General features: G+C 45.6%; 1 protein-coding gene and 1 long non-coding RNA gene across 2 annotated transcripts in view; both read right to left on the reverse strand.

The window, feature by feature from the left end:
- LOC145338622 (NACHT, LRR and PYD domains-containing protein 3-like) overlaps nucleotides 1-4986 on the reverse strand; it is a 31630-nt gene extending 26644 nt beyond the window's left edge. The window contains exon 1 of the mRNA XM_080182998.1: nucleotides 4752-4986. Within this exon, the coding sequence (XP_080039124.1) occupies nucleotides 4752-4980 (229 nt within the window). The 5' untranslated portion in view covers nucleotides 4981-4986. The remainder of the gene's footprint in view (nucleotides 1-4751) is intronic.
- Nucleotides 4987-5898: 912 nt separating this feature from the next.
- LOC145338618 (uncharacterized) lies at nucleotides 5899-11447 on the reverse strand. Its single transcript, XR_013885854.1, has 3 exons — nucleotides 11360-11447; nucleotides 6125-6229; nucleotides 5899-6027 (listed from the first exon to the last, which is right to left on the reverse strand). It is a non-coding gene; the product is annotated as an uncharacterized LOC145338618 (long non-coding RNA).
- Between the last annotated feature and the right edge of the window lie 4912 nt (nucleotides 11448-16359).

Genomic DNA, 16359 nt, shown 5'->3' on the forward strand with positions numbered 1-16359 from the left:
AGGGAATCCCCAACGTGGTGATATACTTGAACGATGTACTAATTACAGGTGTATCTTCTGAGGAAGATGCTGTAAACCTGGAAGAGGAATAAGAGGTTTAACAAAGCTGGCATTCATTTAAAGAAATATACATTTCCACCTGAGGGGCTTATGTACCTCAGTTTCAAAATGGATGTAAAGGGGTTGCATCCACCTAAAGATAAGGAGAAAGCTGTTAAAGGACTGCTGGAACCGAGGAATATAAGAACATAAGAAATAGAAGCAGGAGTAGGCCATCTAGCCCTTCAAGCCTGCCCCGCCATTCAATAAGATCATGGCTGATCTGAAGTGGATCAGTTCCACTTTCCCGCTTTCTCCCCATAACCCTTAATTCCCTTGTCTATCAAAAACCTATCTACCCATGACTTAAATATATTTAGCGAGGCAGCCTCCACCAGTTCAACAGGCAGAGAATTCCAAAGACTCACCACACTTAGAGTGAAGAAGTTCCTCCTCAACTCCGATCTAAACTGCGCCCCCCCCTTATCTTGAGGCTGTGCCCTCGAGTCCTGCTGTCCTTTCTGAGCGGGAAGAATCTCTCTACCTCTACCCTATCCATCCCTTTCATTATCTTATATGTCTCTGTAAGATCCCCCCTCATCCTTCTAAACTCCAAATATGATCGCATTGAACCCGGAAAGGTCCATTATTACAAAAGATTTCTGTCAAATGTATCAACGATTCTGCCTGCCCTCTACACAGACATTAACAAGCATCAGTGATGGAAGTGGTGAGGCTTTGTTCACGTATTTTAACCCAAGCAAGCCAATAATAGTCACTTGTGATGTATTTGCAACAGTACTATCCCATACAGCAGATGGGACGGAGAAGCCAATTGCATTTCCTTCGAGGTTTTGTCAGACACTGAGTAATGGTACTACAAATTGACAAAGAAAGCTGGGCACTCCTGTACAGTGTGAGGAAATTTCACCAGTACACCCACTGATGGTACTTCACCACTGTAACAGACAGGCAGCAGATACATGGCAACACCACCACCTGGAGGTTCCGCTTCAAATCATTCACCATCCCGACTTGGAAATATATCGCCGTTCCTTTACAGTCGCTGGGTCAAAATCCTGGAATTCCCTCCCTAACGACATTGTGGGATGACCCACAGAACATGAACCGCGATTCAAGAAGGCAGCTCACCACCACCTTCTCAAGGGCAAACAAGGATGGGCAATAAATGTTGGACAGCCAGTGACACCTGTGTCCCACAAACAAACTGAAAATAAGTCATTGTTGGGACTTCTCAATGAGGACAAGCCAGTGCCACCTACAGCCTTGGCCAGGGTGCAGAGATGGGTCTTGCTGCTGGCAGCAGACTGCTATCTGTTCCAGCACAGACTGGACACATCTCAAATGCAGGTTTATTTAACTGTCTCCTACTGCTGCAGGCCACACTGTCACTGCCGCAGGATTTAATGTCACTACTGCAGGCCACACCGTCACTGCCGTAAGATTCAATGTCACTCCTGCAGGCCATACTGTCACTGCCCCAGGCCACACTATCAGTGCCGCAGGCCACACCACCGCTGCCACTGGCAACACCGTCACTGCCGTAGGGTTTAATGTCACTACTGTAGGCCACACCGTCACTGCCTGCTCCACAGGAGACAGTATTGCCTCTGCACTTCCTCAACACTGTGCCTGCTTCAACAGCTCTATAATTAAACTGTGAACAGATAGACTATTAACAAGGGTCAGGAAAATGATGCTGACAGGGTGGCACTTCAACTAGGCAGAGCAAATGAAGTTATATTTGCAAACAGACAATAACCTGTGAAGATGGAATGTTATTATGCAGGGTCTGTGCATTGTACAATCCCTGGGCACCAGTCACTGCCCTAAGAGTTAACAATGTACATCCAATCCAGAGCAAAATGAAAGTGTTGGCCACAATCCATGTCTGACATTGACAGTGAATTAAACAAATGGTTGGGCAGTGCAACAGTTTCAAGCTCAGCAAGCGTTACCTCTAACAGCAAACCTACACCCCCGGGAATGGCCAGACTGTCCGTGGTCATGGATTCACATAGATTTTGTTGGAGCAGATGTTTCTAGTCCTAGTAGATGTCCATTCCAAATGATTGGATGTTCAGCTGCATCTATAGGGGCAGCATGGTGTCACAGTGGGTTAGCACTGCTCCCTCACAGCTCCAGGCACCTGGGTTCGATTCCCAGCTTGGGTCGCTGTCTGTGTGGAGTTTGCTCATTCTCCCCATGTCTGCATGGGTTTCCTCCGGGTGCTCAGGTTTCCTCCCACAGTCCAAAGATGTGCGGGTTAGGTTGATTGGCCATGTTAAATTGCCCCTTTAGTATCCCTTAATATCCCAGGATTTGTAGGTTTGGGGATGAGTGGGGTAAATATGTGGGATAACAGAGGGATTGTTGTTGGTGCAGACTGAAAGGGCCAAATGGCCTCCTTCTGCACTATAGGGATTCTATGATTCTACTGTTGATAAACTGAGGCAGATCTTTGTGGTTCATGGTCTTCCCGAAGTGTTGGTTTCAGATAGCGGAAGGCACTCACAGCTGACAATCTTCAGACTTCTGTCAAGTTTAATGGCATTTGTCAGGTCAGCCCCCTAATATCCTGCCTCAAATGGGTTGGTGGAGCGAGCTGTGCGGATTCAAAGTTTCCATGAAGAAGCAGGCTCAGAGGCTGTTGCCATAGTGATTGTCCCACAACATTACACCTCACGCCAGCACTGGGGTCACACCTGAAGAATTACTGATGGGTCGGTGTCTCCGTATCTTTTAGACTTAGTGTTCCCAAATTTATCGGAGAGGGGGGAGGCTAAACAAGCCTCAGAAAGAGTATCATGACTGCCAGAAATGGAACAGGTCGTTTAATGTGGACAATCTTATGTTGACGTGGAACTTTGATGGCAGACCTGCCTGGGTGTCAGGGAAAGTTAGAATCATAGAATCCTTACAGTGCAGAAAGAGGCCATTCAGTCCATCAAGTCTCTACTGACTCTCCAAAAGACTCAGGCCCACCCCTTTACCCTATCTCCATAACACCATTTAGCATGGTTAATCCATCTAACCAACACATCACTGGACACGAAGGGGCAATTTAACATGGCCAATCCGCCTAACCTACATATCTCAGGACTGTGGGAGGAAACGGGATCACCTGGAGGAAACCCATGCAGACATGGAGAGAACGTGCAAACTCCACACAGACAAGTCATCCAAGACCAGAATTGAACCTGTGTCCCTGGTGTTAACCACTGCGCCAATGTGCTGGAGAAGTCGGGTCCAGTCCCATAGGTGGTGGAGGCACAGGGTTGTGGAGTTAAAGAACATGTCAATCACTGATGCAAGACAGTCCAGGAGATGAGCAAATGAGCCCCATATCAGGTTCATATGGACCAGCCCCTGAACAAGAGAGTCCCATGTCCATGATGGAGCCAAGACAGCGTGACTTCAGTGACTGCAGCAGAGGAAGGAGCCGGACAAGGCTTGACCCCAGTTATGGTTAGCACATCCGTTCCATCAATGGATCCTGTGTCACCAGCTGCTGAAGAACCTCTGACAAGGGTCTGAGGTCTCCGGAAAGGCTGAGATTATGAGCTAGTGTTTCTTCTGTAACTTTGTTATTTCTCTGCCTATTTTAACTGCTTTTCATTTTGTTTTAGTATAGGTAGTCCAAGCAGTTTGTGGGTAAGGAGTGTGGTAACATAGGCCCTATAATGGGGCAATCCTTCGCGGGCCACGTGACTGGAAGAGTGGAGTGCGCGAACCTAGGCTAATTGAAAGTGAGGACAGCAGGTCTGAGGCTGAAGATCTTCAGCTGGAGTCAGAATGTTGTTCGGTGTAGCCCTGTACTGACTGTGCTGTTGAAAGCTTCATTGATATAGTTTATTCTCATCGATAAACCTTTTAATTGCCACATCGAGTCGCCTTGCATTATTTCAGTTCAGTACCATTAGCAACACCTCAATAGCTGAAACAATCTCTGTCAATAGGCACTTAGAACTGGATAACATTCAGGCTTGGGCAGCACGGTGGCACAGTGGTTGGTTATCACTGCTACCACACAGTGTCAGGGGCCCGGGTTCAATTCCAGCTTCGGATGACTGTGTGGAGTTTGCACGTTCTCTCCGTGTCTGGTGGGTTTCCTCCGAGTGCTCTGGGTTCTTCCCAGAGTCCAAAGATGTGCACATTGGATGGATTGGCCATGGTAAATGAGCAGCTTACCCAGGCCCTCCTAGTCTACATTTTGAGACTCTAAAGGAAAGCATAGCCCATCAACCTAACCCTGCATTTCTTTGGACTGTGGGGGGAAATTGGGGCACCCGGAGGAATCATGGGAGAAATTGCAGACACCACACAGTCAGTCACCCATGGCTGGAATTGAACCCAGATCTCTAGTGCTAACCACTGTGTCACCGTGCCATTCCACGGCTAAACAGTTTAAGGAGAACTTGAGAATTTACAGAGCTAAGCAGCTTAGTATGGAGTGGGATTAATCAGATAGCTCTCTCATAGAGAGAGTACAGTAACAAGAGCCAAATGGCCTCCTTCCCTGCATTGTGATATTGTATGATTCTGGGATTAATTTTGGCAGCAGGGAGCTACTGCAGTCAGTGCGACTGTCTGTTCACTGCAAGTTTCCACACCCAGATAACAGAGGTTTTGTCATGTTCAAAGCTGACTGTTAGACAAAGGGCATGTAAAGGGAGAAGTTGTATAGGTACCTCTGTCAGTCTGCTCCAATACATCAGGCCAAGGGAAAGAAAAGGTCGACTTCTTTGCTTTTTTCACAGGTACGTCTGTGTCTCCACTGTCAGCTAATTGAGGAAGCCAGGCACCGAAGTCCAATGTACCTGTGCCCTGCATACTGGCAGACTCTAGTTCCATATTCTCAAATGAATCTTCCCTGTTGTCCATCTGGTTCACATTTACACCAGTGTTGGCTGTGTTCATGGTGGCTTTGATAAGTGTATGATTCTCATTGCCAGTGAGATAGCCCGAGTAAGAACTGCGTGGATCTGTTATATTTCCAATCTGATTCATGTTACTGAAGGGATTATCACCTTTACTGGGGGATATTCTATCCTCACCTCCCACTGCTCTTTTACTCAACGCAAGCTCACTGACTGTCTCTGATTTGCCACTGGTCTGATTCCAACTGGTAACAGAGCACTTTGTTTCTACACTGGGATCCTGGGATCTGTAGCTGAAGCCAGTATTCCCACTCATGCTGAAGTCCCTCTCATTCCCACTCCTCTGACGTAAAGCTTTATAAGCTGCTGTCCTCGAGACCTGTTCCTCACCCCCAGGAGCTGCACCAAGCCAACCTCCAACATTAGCAAAGACCCTCTGGACTCCTGTACCTGGTTTGTTCACACCGACAGCTGCTGGTGTGGGATGGCTTTGTTTTTGATCAGGGTCATCCAGTGTTTCACAGATTTTTGTTTTCCTTCTTCCCCACCCTGATTTAAAGGGAAAAGCTCCTACTTTCCACTTAGTCTTCTGTTTACCCTCACTGTGGAATGCTTGGCTAGTGTCCCAGCTACAAAATTCACTGATATTACTCTGAGCCTGTGCGAGATCACTGAAAGTGAAGCTGGGGATCCTTAATCTGGTGCCTGGCTTGATATCTACTGTCCCTTCAGGGCTGTAATGAAGACTACCAGTTTTCCCTGAGTTACTGCCTGTCTGTTTCACCTCGCTGTGGAATGCTTGGCTAGTGTCCCTGCTACAAAATTCACTGATATTACTGTGAGCCTGTGTGACACTCCTGAAAGTGAAGTCAGGTTCCTTCAATCTGGTTCCTGATCCCTTATCCACTGTCCCTGGTGCTGCAGGAATTTGATGGAGGATTCTGAGTTTTTCTGGGTTGCTCCCTGCCTGGTACATGTTGGCTGAACTGAATAGGCTCCCTCCAGCCACTGGATTCAGCTTCTGCTCTTCATTGCTCAGTATTACACATCTGGAGTCTGCTGATGGTGCCTGCTGGTCTGGAGAGGTCTGGTAGAAGAGAAAGGGACAACAGATGTTATTAGGTCAGGGGTCATCTCAACATCTCTGTTGGCCTTGGGAGTCAAACCAATGTTTGGACCAATACCTGTGTGCTGACCATTTGGTTACAAGGCTCAGGAAGACCAATTCTGTCCCTCTTGACTGTTGGATCCCCTTTATGTCTGAAGCCAAATTTATTGAACATGTTTATCTGCAAATAACAAATAAAAAAGCCTTTAATATTGTGACAGGTGGCTATTCCCTTCTCCTCTCATTCTCAGTCACTGTCACATGTGTACCAAAGCACCCAATGGAAGTTAATTCCTCCATTCCTCAGAGATCACAGCCTGTCCCACTGTCTCTGCCTTGTTTATCCCTCCTCACACAGAAACGTGATTTTACAAACTAGTCTCCCCCAGATGGACGATTCTGTGTACAGGTGAAGTCTGTGAACTTTACAGTGGTGAAACACAGGCACTGTGCAATAATCCCATGGGATCAATTCAGCTGCTCTCACTCCCTGGTCAAAGCCACCATCAGCACAGGGCTGGATTTATTCCCTGTACAGAAAATGCTGGAATTAAGTAGGGTGCACGGTGGCATTGTTGCCTCACAGAGCAAGGGATCTAGGTTCAATTCCTGCCTTGGGTCACTATCTGTGTGGAGTTTGCACGTTCTCCCAGTGTCTGCATGGGTTTTGTCCGGGTGCTCTGGTTTCCTCCCACAGTCCAAAGATGTGCGGGTTAGGTGGATTGGCCATGGTAAAATGACTCTAGTGTCAGGAGGATTAGCGGGTTGTGGGAATGGAGCCTGGGTGGGATTGTGGTCGGTGCAGACTCAATGGGCTGAATGGCCTCCTTCTACACTCTAGGGATTCTATGATTCTCAGCAGAGAGAGAAAAAAAAACAAAGATTTAGCATCAGGACTGCAAAAAACAGAAAGCTGTGATAGTAGGGGATTTTAATTTTCCACATATAGATTGGGACTCGCATACTGTTAAAGGTTTAGACGGGGTAGAGTTTGTTAAATGTGTTCAGTATATAGAGGTGTCAACTAGAGAGGATGCAATACTGGTTCTCCTATTGGGAAATGTGTTAGGGTGATGGATGTGAGTGTGAGGGAACACTTTGGATCCAGTGATCATAATGCCATTAGTTCCAACCTGATCATGGATAAGGATAGATCTGGTCCTCAGTTTGAAGTTCTGAACTGGAAAAAGGCCAAATTTGATGAAATGAGAAGGGATCTGGGAAGTGAGGATTGGCACAGGCTGTTCTCTGGTAAGGTTGTAAATGGAAAGTGGAAGGCCTTCAAAGGAGAAATTTTGAGAGTGCAGAGTTTGTATGTTCCTGTCAGGATTAAAGGCAAAGTAAATAGGGATAAAGAACCTTGGTTCTCGAGGGAAGTTGTAACACTGATTAAGAGGAAGAGAGAATTGTATGAAATGTACAGGCAGCAAGGAACAGATCAGATGCTCAAGGAGTCTAAAAAATGCAAGAAGCTACTTAAGAGGGAAATCAGGAGGGCTAAAAGAAGACATGAAGTTGCTTTGGCAGACAGAGTGAAGGAAAATCCAAAGAGCTTCTATAGGTGTGTTAGGAGCAAAAGGATAGTGAGGGATAAAATTGGTCCTCTTGAAGACCAGAGTGGTAGACTGTGTATGGAACCAAAAGAGATGGGGGAGATACGAAATGGGTTTTTTGCATCCATATTTAGTGAGGAAACGGGCATGGAGTCTACGGAAATTGGGCAAACAGGTTGGGAGGTCATTGAACTTTTACAGATTAAAGGGGAGGAGGTGTTGGCTGTCTTGAGGCAAATCAGAGTGGATAAATCCCCAGGACCGGACAGGGTATTCCCTCGGATCTTGAGGGAGGCTAGTGTTGAACTTGCAGGGGCCCTGGCAGACATATTTAAAATGTCAATATTCACGGATGAGGTGCCAGATGATTGGAGGGTGGCTTATGTTGCTCCGTTGTTTAAAAAAGGTTCGAAAAGAAATCTGGGAAATTACAGGCCAGTAAGTTTGATGTCGGTGGTTGGCAAGTTATTGGAAAGTGTGATAAGGGATAGGATCTACAAATATTTGGACAGACAGGGACTTATTAGGGAAAGTCAACATGGCTTTTTGCCTGGTAGGTCATGTTTGACCAATCTATTAGAGTTTTTGAGGAGGTCACCAGGAAAGTGGATGAAGGGAAGGCTGTGGATGTCGTCTACCTGGATTTCAGCAAGGCCTTTGACAAGGTTCCTCATGGGAGGTTAGTTAGGAAGGTTCAGTCACTAGGTATAGATGGGGAGGTAGTAAATTGGATTAGACACGGGCTCAATGGAAGAAGCCAGAGAGTGGTAGTGAAGGATTGCTTCCCTGAGTGGTTGCCTGTGTCTAGTGGTGTGCCATAGGGATCAGTGCTGGTCCATTGTTGTTTGTCATCTACATCAATGATCTGGATGATAATGTGGTAAACTGGATCAGCAAACTTGCTGATGATACAAAGATTGGAGGTGTAGTGGACAGTGAGGAAGGTTTTCAAAGCTTGCAGACGGATTTGGACCAACTAGAAAAATGGGCTGAAAAATGGCAAATGGAATTTAATGCAGACAAGTGTGAGGTATTGCACTTTGGAAGGACAAACCAAAGTAGAACATTCAGGGTAAATGGTAGGACTCTGAAGAGTACAGTTGAACAGAGGGATCTGGGAATACAGGTACAGAATTCCCTAAAAGTGACGCCACAGGTGGATGGGGTTGTAAAGAGTGCTTTTGGTACATTGGCCTTTATAATTCGGAGTATCGAGAATAAAAGTTGGAGTGTTATGGTAAGGTTGTATAAGGCATTGGTGAGGCCGAATTTAGAGTATTGTGTACAGTTTTGGTCACCTACTTACAGGATGTAAATAAGGTTGAAAGAGTGCAGAGAAGGTTCACAAGGATGTTGCTGGGACTTGAGAAGCTGAGTTACAGAGAGAGATTGAATAGGTTAGGACTTTATTCCCTGGAGCGTAGAAGAATGAGGGGAGATTTGATAGAGGTGTATAAGATTTTGATGGGTATAGATAGAGTGAATGCAGGCAGGCTTTTTCCACTGAGGCTAGGGGAGAAAAAAACCAGAGGGCATGGGTTAAGGGTGAAAGGAGAAAAGTTTAAAGGGAATATTGGGGGGGGGGGGGCGGTGCTTCTTTATGCAGAGAGTGGTGGGAGTGTGGAATGAGCTGCTGGATAAAGTGGTAAATGCAGGGTCACTTTTAACATTCAAGATAAACTTGGACGGGTTTATGGATGAGAGGGGTGAGGAGGGATATGGTCCAAGTGCAGGTCAGTGGGACTAGGCAGAAAATGGTTCGGCACAGACAAAAGGGGCCAAAAGGCCAGTTTCTGAGCTGTAATTTTCTATGGTTCTGGGGCAAGTTAGCAATGTAATGGAGATTCAGCAAGTGAAAATAAACAACAGATGGGAAATGAACAACAGGTGGGTAGGTTAGAAGACAGGAAAGATTAAATTTGAAAAAAGAGTTGCAGTACAAGGCAAAGGGAGTGATAACAGAACAGGGTAAAATACAAAAGATGAAACTGTGAATGACGAACATACCACCCAAAGACAAAACAAAATCCAAAAGAAAGAAGCATGAACTAATCTAGAAGGGTGTAAAGTGCCAAATTGAGATTGCAATAAATTATACTGAGACACTGCAGTAGGCGGAGAACAGAGGGGTCAGAACAGGAACTAGATGGACAAAGAAGATATCAAGTTCAGGGCTGTGCTTGCAAGCTGAATGGAAGTGTTCCAGGAAGCGATCACCCAAACTGTGTGTGGTCACCCTGATGTCAAACAGACTAGACCACTGGACTGAAAAAAGATGTAACTTGTTCATCACCCGGCAGGAATGTTTTGTTCCGAGTGCAGTAAGAATGGAGGAAATACAAGGACAGCTGTTACATCTGCATTTGCACAGAAAGAAGTCAAAGGGATGCGAGGAACGTTGGGAATGACTGAGGAATGGTTATCATCGAGAGATCGGATCCTTCGGAATGCTGAAAGGAGAACTATGTCTGCCGGTGACATCATGCTAGAATTGGGAAAGTGATGGAGGGTTAAATACAGAGTGTGGTGGGGTGGAAGGTGAGGACAAGTGGAACCCAAGCATTACCCTGGGTGGAAAAAATCAGTTAGAGCAGAAGTGCAGGGGATGAGATGGATACAGTCACAGACACTGTTAGTCCTGGTAAAGAGGATACTTTGGTTGAGGAAAAGGAACCAATATTGGGAGCACCAATATGGAAAGTTGCTTTATCCAGACAGATATTTCAGCATCTGACAAACTGAGAATGGAACTATTTATCTACAGAAAGATAGCGTTAAGATCGCAAAGATAAGGGTGGAGATTGTTGCACAAATCCATCTAATGCCCTTTAGGGAAGGAAATCTGCTGTCCTAATCCGTTCAGTTTAATTCAGCTTGCAGGTGCAGCAGGTGGTCAGGAAGGCGAATGGGATGCTGGCCTTCATAGCGAAGGGGATTGAATATAAAAGTAGGGAGGTCTTGCTGCAGCTGTATAGGGCATTGGTGAGGCCGCAACTGGAGTACTGTGTGCATTTTTGGGCGCCGCACCTGCGCAAAGATATTTTGGCCTTGGAGGGAGTGCAGAGGAGGTTTACTAGGCTGATGCCGGAGTTGAGGGGGTTGAGCTATGAGGAGAGGCTGAATAAACTGGGCTTGTACTCGTTAGAGTTTAGAAGAATGAGAGGAGATCTCATTGAGACGTATAAGATGATGAATGGGATGGATAGGATAGAGGTGGAAAGACTCTTCCCGCTCAAAAAAGACAATAGGACTAGGGGGCACAGCCTCAAGATAAAAGGGGGGCGGTTTAGAACGGAGTTGAGGAGGAACTTCTTCACTCAAAGGGTGGTGAATCTCTGGAATTCTCTGCCCGTTGAAGTGGTGGAGGCTGCCTCGCTAAATATTTTTAAGACGCGGGTTGATGGGTTTTTGATAGGAGAGGGGATTAAGGGTTATGGGGAGAGGGCGGGAAAGTGGAACTGAGCAGCGACAGATCAGCCATGATCTTATTGAATGGCGGGGCAGGCTCGAAGGGCTGGATGGCCTACTGCTGCTCCTATTTCTTATGTTCTTATGTTCTTATGTTCTTAATTCACTGGCAGAATATGAGCTCAGGACCACATCCTCCCTCCACCCCCGCCCTGCTTCCTTTCTGTCTGCACGGTCTGGTTCCTGTTTAAACATTCTCCCCCCGATCTCTTTATTCTACCTGCCTTCATCAGTCAGGAGCTCAATAACTTCCACTGCGGAAATCTGACGGATTTTACTTATATATTTACCTCATGGCATGTTATTCATCACGAATTTTCGAGTTAAATTGATCTTCAATTCCCCATTACGATATCAGCACACCCAGAACTGGCGGTTTCACTTCCGGAACTGACTCCGCACTTGTTTTGAAACTCCGATTGGCTGTAAATTGACGAGTGGGTTTAGCATCAGAACGATGTGGCTTAACAGTCAAACAGTAAAGGAAGAGGAAATATGTGTTTTTGGTAGCTGCAAACAAAAGTGCATAATCTCACTGGTTCAGTTAGTGGTGAACTTCAGAGCTGAGATCGCTGAAACATATTTACTGGTTTGGGCTTGTTGGCTGTAGGTCACCTCTCTACATCTCCTGCAGACAGGGAGAAACAGCGAAGCCTTGCAGCAGCAAGGTGCATTCAACTCCTTAAATCCGTTATACATCAACAAAAGAACTTGCAGCTGAAAGGTGAACCAATGTTTTATACATTCATTATTTTAAAAAAATGACATGCTTAATCAATACAATTAATCTCTTTGAAATACTTTAAAATATTTCCTTAAACTTTGGAAAGTTTTATACACATTTTTATACTTCATCATCAACTTTTAAACTCTTCTAAAATAATTTTTATGAAACTTGATATAATTTGGTTAAGTTTTGAAAATCTTTATGAACTTTAAACTGAGATATTGAATAGCTTGGGATTGTTTCCTTGGTAAGAAGTCTCACAATGCCAGGTTAAAGTCCAACAGGTTTATTTGGTAGTAAACACCACTAGCTTTTGGAACACTGTTCCTTTGTCAAGTGAGTGGAAAGTTCTGATCAGAAACAGGGTATATAAGGGCCACACTTTCCACTCACCTGACAAAGGAACAGTATTCCAAATGTTGTGGCGTTTACTATCAAATAAACCTGTTGGACATTTAACCAGGTGTTGTGAGACTTCTTACTGTGTTTACCCCAGTCCAACACCGTTTTTCCCTTGGAGCAGAGGAGACCGAGGGGGAGTATGACAGATGTATAAAATAATGAGGGGCACGGATAGGAAGAAACCTTTCCCCTTGGGATCAATGACCAGGGGGCTTTTGCTTTAAGGGAAGGGGCAGGAGGTTTAGAAGGGATGTGAGGAAAAACCTTATCATCAAGAGGGTGTTGGGAGTCTGGAACTCACTGCCTAAAATGGTGGATTTATTTATTTATTTGTGCACTTGCAATGCTAAGACATACAAAGCTATGGGGTCCTGTGCTGTAAAATAAGGTTAGAATAGTTGGGTGCTTTATCTTTGGTACATATGTGATGGGCCAAAGGGTCTTTTCTTGTGCTGTAGATCTCTATGAATGGGAAAGTGCATTGGGCAGTGTTTAAAAAGATAAGCTAAGTTAAAGTTTTTTTTCAAAGGTATTTATTCTCAGGATAGTAGATAGTGGTGTAAGAGGCAACTGTGAAGTACAGGTAAGTGAGGTATCACTACAATTCTCAATGAGGTGGCAGTGAAAAGTCACTGGCTTCCTTTTATTCTTTCATATAACAGCCAGCATCAATTGCCGTTAAACTGAGCGCCTCACTCAGCCATTTCAGAGGGCAGTAAAGACTCAAATCACATTGCTGTGGACCTGGAGTCACGGTAGACTAGACCGGTAAGGGCAGCAGATTTCCTTCCCTAAAGAGCATTCGGGAACAAGGTGGGTTTTTACAACAATCGATCAAAGTTCTCCTGGTCACCATCACTGAGAATAGCTTTATATTCCAAACTTATAAATTAAATCTTCAAAAAGGAAGGAGACAGAAAGTAGGAAACTACAGGCCAGTTAGCCTAATATCTGTCATAGGTAAATGTTAAAACCCATTATTAATGATATGACGGAGATGAGGGAAATTTTTTCTCAGAGGGAGATGAGTGAGGCAGCCCAGCCAGATGTCCTGGAACATTCTTCCTCAAAAGGCAGCGGAAGCGGAGTCTGTGAATATTTTTAACGCAGAGCGAGATAGGTCCTTGATTAACGAAGTGACGAAAGGTTCTCAGGGAGTCAGCAGGAATGTGGGGTTGAGGTTACAGTGAGATCAGCCATTGATCATATTAAATGGCAGAGCAGGCTCGAGGGACCGAATGGCCTACATTGAGAGTCGGAACATGCACTGTCTGTCCTGGAAGACTGGTCATCAGCTGTTTAGCTGCTGCAGCAGATGCTGGGATTACAGGCAGGTCCTGAGAAGAGGACTAGATGGATACCGGACCTCGGTACTGAGAGGGAGAGTGATCCAGTTAGAAAGTCCAATGAGGGACAAAGGGGTGGGGGTATTATCATTAGGTGGGGTGCCCTCAATGGGCATGGGAACCCGCTGTGGACCCCTTTCTGCCTGCCTTTAGCCCATTGCAGCACTGGTCACCTTTCACCCACTTCCCTTTGCAGTCTGAGAGGTTACAATAGGGGAATGAGCCTCAGAAATGACAGTTAATTGCCCAATTAAGGCCTTGATAAGGCACCTGGGTGGGGCTGCCCCACCCACTCCATCCAGAATCATAGGAGAAAACAGGTCAATATGGGCAGGCAGGTTGGTAACTCATTTTATTTTACGTGTGACTCAATAATTGCCTTCTCACAGCCAAACAACTGCCTTTGAGATAATCCAGTGGCAGGGAGTAGGTGTCAGCCTTCTTATATTTGATAAGGCCTCCTGTCTCCAGTGATCTGGTAAACTTCAGTTTCCTGTCTCTTTTTCTCACTTGTGTCTGTTTCACTCTGTCTCCCTACTCCCTTTCTCCTCTCTCTGGCTTTTTCTCTCACCTCTGTCTCTTTCTCTTTTTCTAACCCTTTCCAATCAATCTCTTTCACCATAATTTCTCTCTTCCTCTCTCACTCTCTTTCACACCATCTTTCTCTGTTTTACACTCATTCCCTCCTCTTATTGCATCCCAATCACAGTCTCTGTATCCTCTCTCCTCTCTCAATTGTCACTCTTTTTCTTCATTAGGGGTAAGTTTTTCACTCAGAGGGTGGTGAGTGAGTGGAATCGGCTGCCGTCAGTGGTGGTGGAGGCAAACTCGCTGGGGTCTTTTAAAAGACTTCTGGATGAGTATATGGGGTTTTATGGGATTGGGGGTTATAGATAGGTGTTAATGTGATCGGCGCAACTCGTGGGCCAAAGGGCCTGTTTGTGCTGTAGTGTTCTATGTTCTATTATCTCTTCCCTCTCATTCTCTCTCACTTGTTTCCACAATCTCTCTCTCTCTCTGCCTCTCCTTTCTCTATTTTCTTTCAGAGATAATCCAGTGTCTCCTTCAGTCTCTGACTGCCAGGGTTTCACATTTTAGCCCTGTTGTTAACCTGTGTGCTTTAGTGCCCCCATTAGGTTCAGCAGAAATGGGAACACTTGGCAAGCCTGTTCATCTTTCGTCCAGGAATCACTCACAGCCGTGTCAACCTTATCAGTGCACCCCCACCACCAATCAAAGCCGTTCCTGTCCATTCTCCGTGGAGACTGTGACACAGGGCAGCACAGTTGTTAGCAGCACAGTGGTTAGCACCGCTGCTTCACAGCTCCAGGGACCTGGGTTTGATTCCTGGCTTGTGTCACTGTCTGTGTGGAGTCTGCATGTTCTCCCTGTGTCTGCATGGGTTTTCTCTGGGTGTTCCGGTTTTGTCCCACAGTCCAAAGGTGTGCAGGTTAGGTTGTTTGGCCATTCTAAAATTTGACCCTTCCTGGGATGTGTATGTTCGAGGGATTAGTGGTTAACTATGTAGGAATACGGGGATAGGGCCTAGATAGGATTGTTGTTGAAGGACCGTATGGCCTCTTTCTGCGCTGTAGTGTTTCTATATAGTTGTTCTGATAAATGTCTTTCAGTGTCATTTAGTGCTGTTTTGTCAGAGCTGCGGTTTCAGCTACGTGAGTGGAAATAGCAAAAAAAAACCCCACAGGAAATCTAGGGCCATTTCTGCCACATTGTCAGTTCTTATTCAGAGAGAAATGTGTTTTCTTTTATTGGCTGAGATAAATATTAGAGTTAGAGAAAAGGGCCCTCTATTTATATTCATGGTCGTCTAGGATACAGGGCAGCAGAGGGAGAGAGTGTGAGGGATAGGAGGCCAGTTACAGGAACCTTGGTATAGTCAAATCTGGAGGTGACGGGGACTGATGTTGGTTTCTGCAGCGGCTAAGGTAAGGCTGGGACAGCACCGAGTAACTATGAGTAAGTGAGCTATCTTAACAACAGAGTAGATTGTGAATCACAGGCAAGTGTGACAGCAAGCCAGTTAAAAGTTGCCATGTGTGCCATGTTAGTGTATTGTGTTTTTTTTTCCCATTTGGTCAAAGGGTGTGGGCTCCACTGGCTGGGCCAGCATTTATTGCCATCCATAGCTGGCCCCGGAATTGAGGGTATTTCCGAGGGCATTTTTTAAAAGTCTATGGGTGCGGAGTCACATGTAGGTCAGTCTGGGTATGGAAGCAGATTTCCTCCCCAAAAAGGACATTCATGAACCAGATGGGTTTTTCTGACAATAGACAATGTCGTCTAGGTTTTTATTGAATTCATCTACTGTGTTGGGATTCGAACCCATGTCTCTGGATTATTAGTCGATACCACCATGCCACTGCCTCCCCGCTCTCCCTGTCCACGGATTTGTATCAATTTTAACGGATGGAAAGTCAAGCAGTGTGTGCTGGAAGGGAGAAAGAGGAGAATCGTTCCTATACAGAAGTACATCAGTAAGAGCCCCTCCGTCCTCCCCAGACAAACAGCAAACCTGAGACAACAGTCTCATGCATACTGTGAGCTTGCTCAGCATCCAGGAAATGAAATATTTTTTGTGGTTTTGGGATGAATGAGGTTGTAAAATCCCACCCACTGTGTCCCTGTCACATGATTTCTGCCAGGTTGTTCATTTTAAACTCTGTGTCCATGTCTCCTATTGATTGAGGTGTGGAGGGGAGTGATGGTAACACTGTGGATGGACTGTGCTGCACAGGAACAATTGGTCATGTCACAAGTAATCCAGAGGCCTGGACTTTGAACATGATAGACCTGA

The sequence above is a fragment of the Carcharhinus amblyrhynchos genome, unplaced genomic scaffold, assembly GCF_965287045.1.
Source record: "Carcharhinus amblyrhynchos unplaced genomic scaffold, sCarAmb.v2.hapA chromosome_111, whole genome shotgun sequence".
Taxonomy (NCBI): Eukaryota; Metazoa; Chordata; class Chondrichthyes; order Carcharhiniformes; family Carcharhinidae; genus Carcharhinus; species Carcharhinus amblyrhynchos.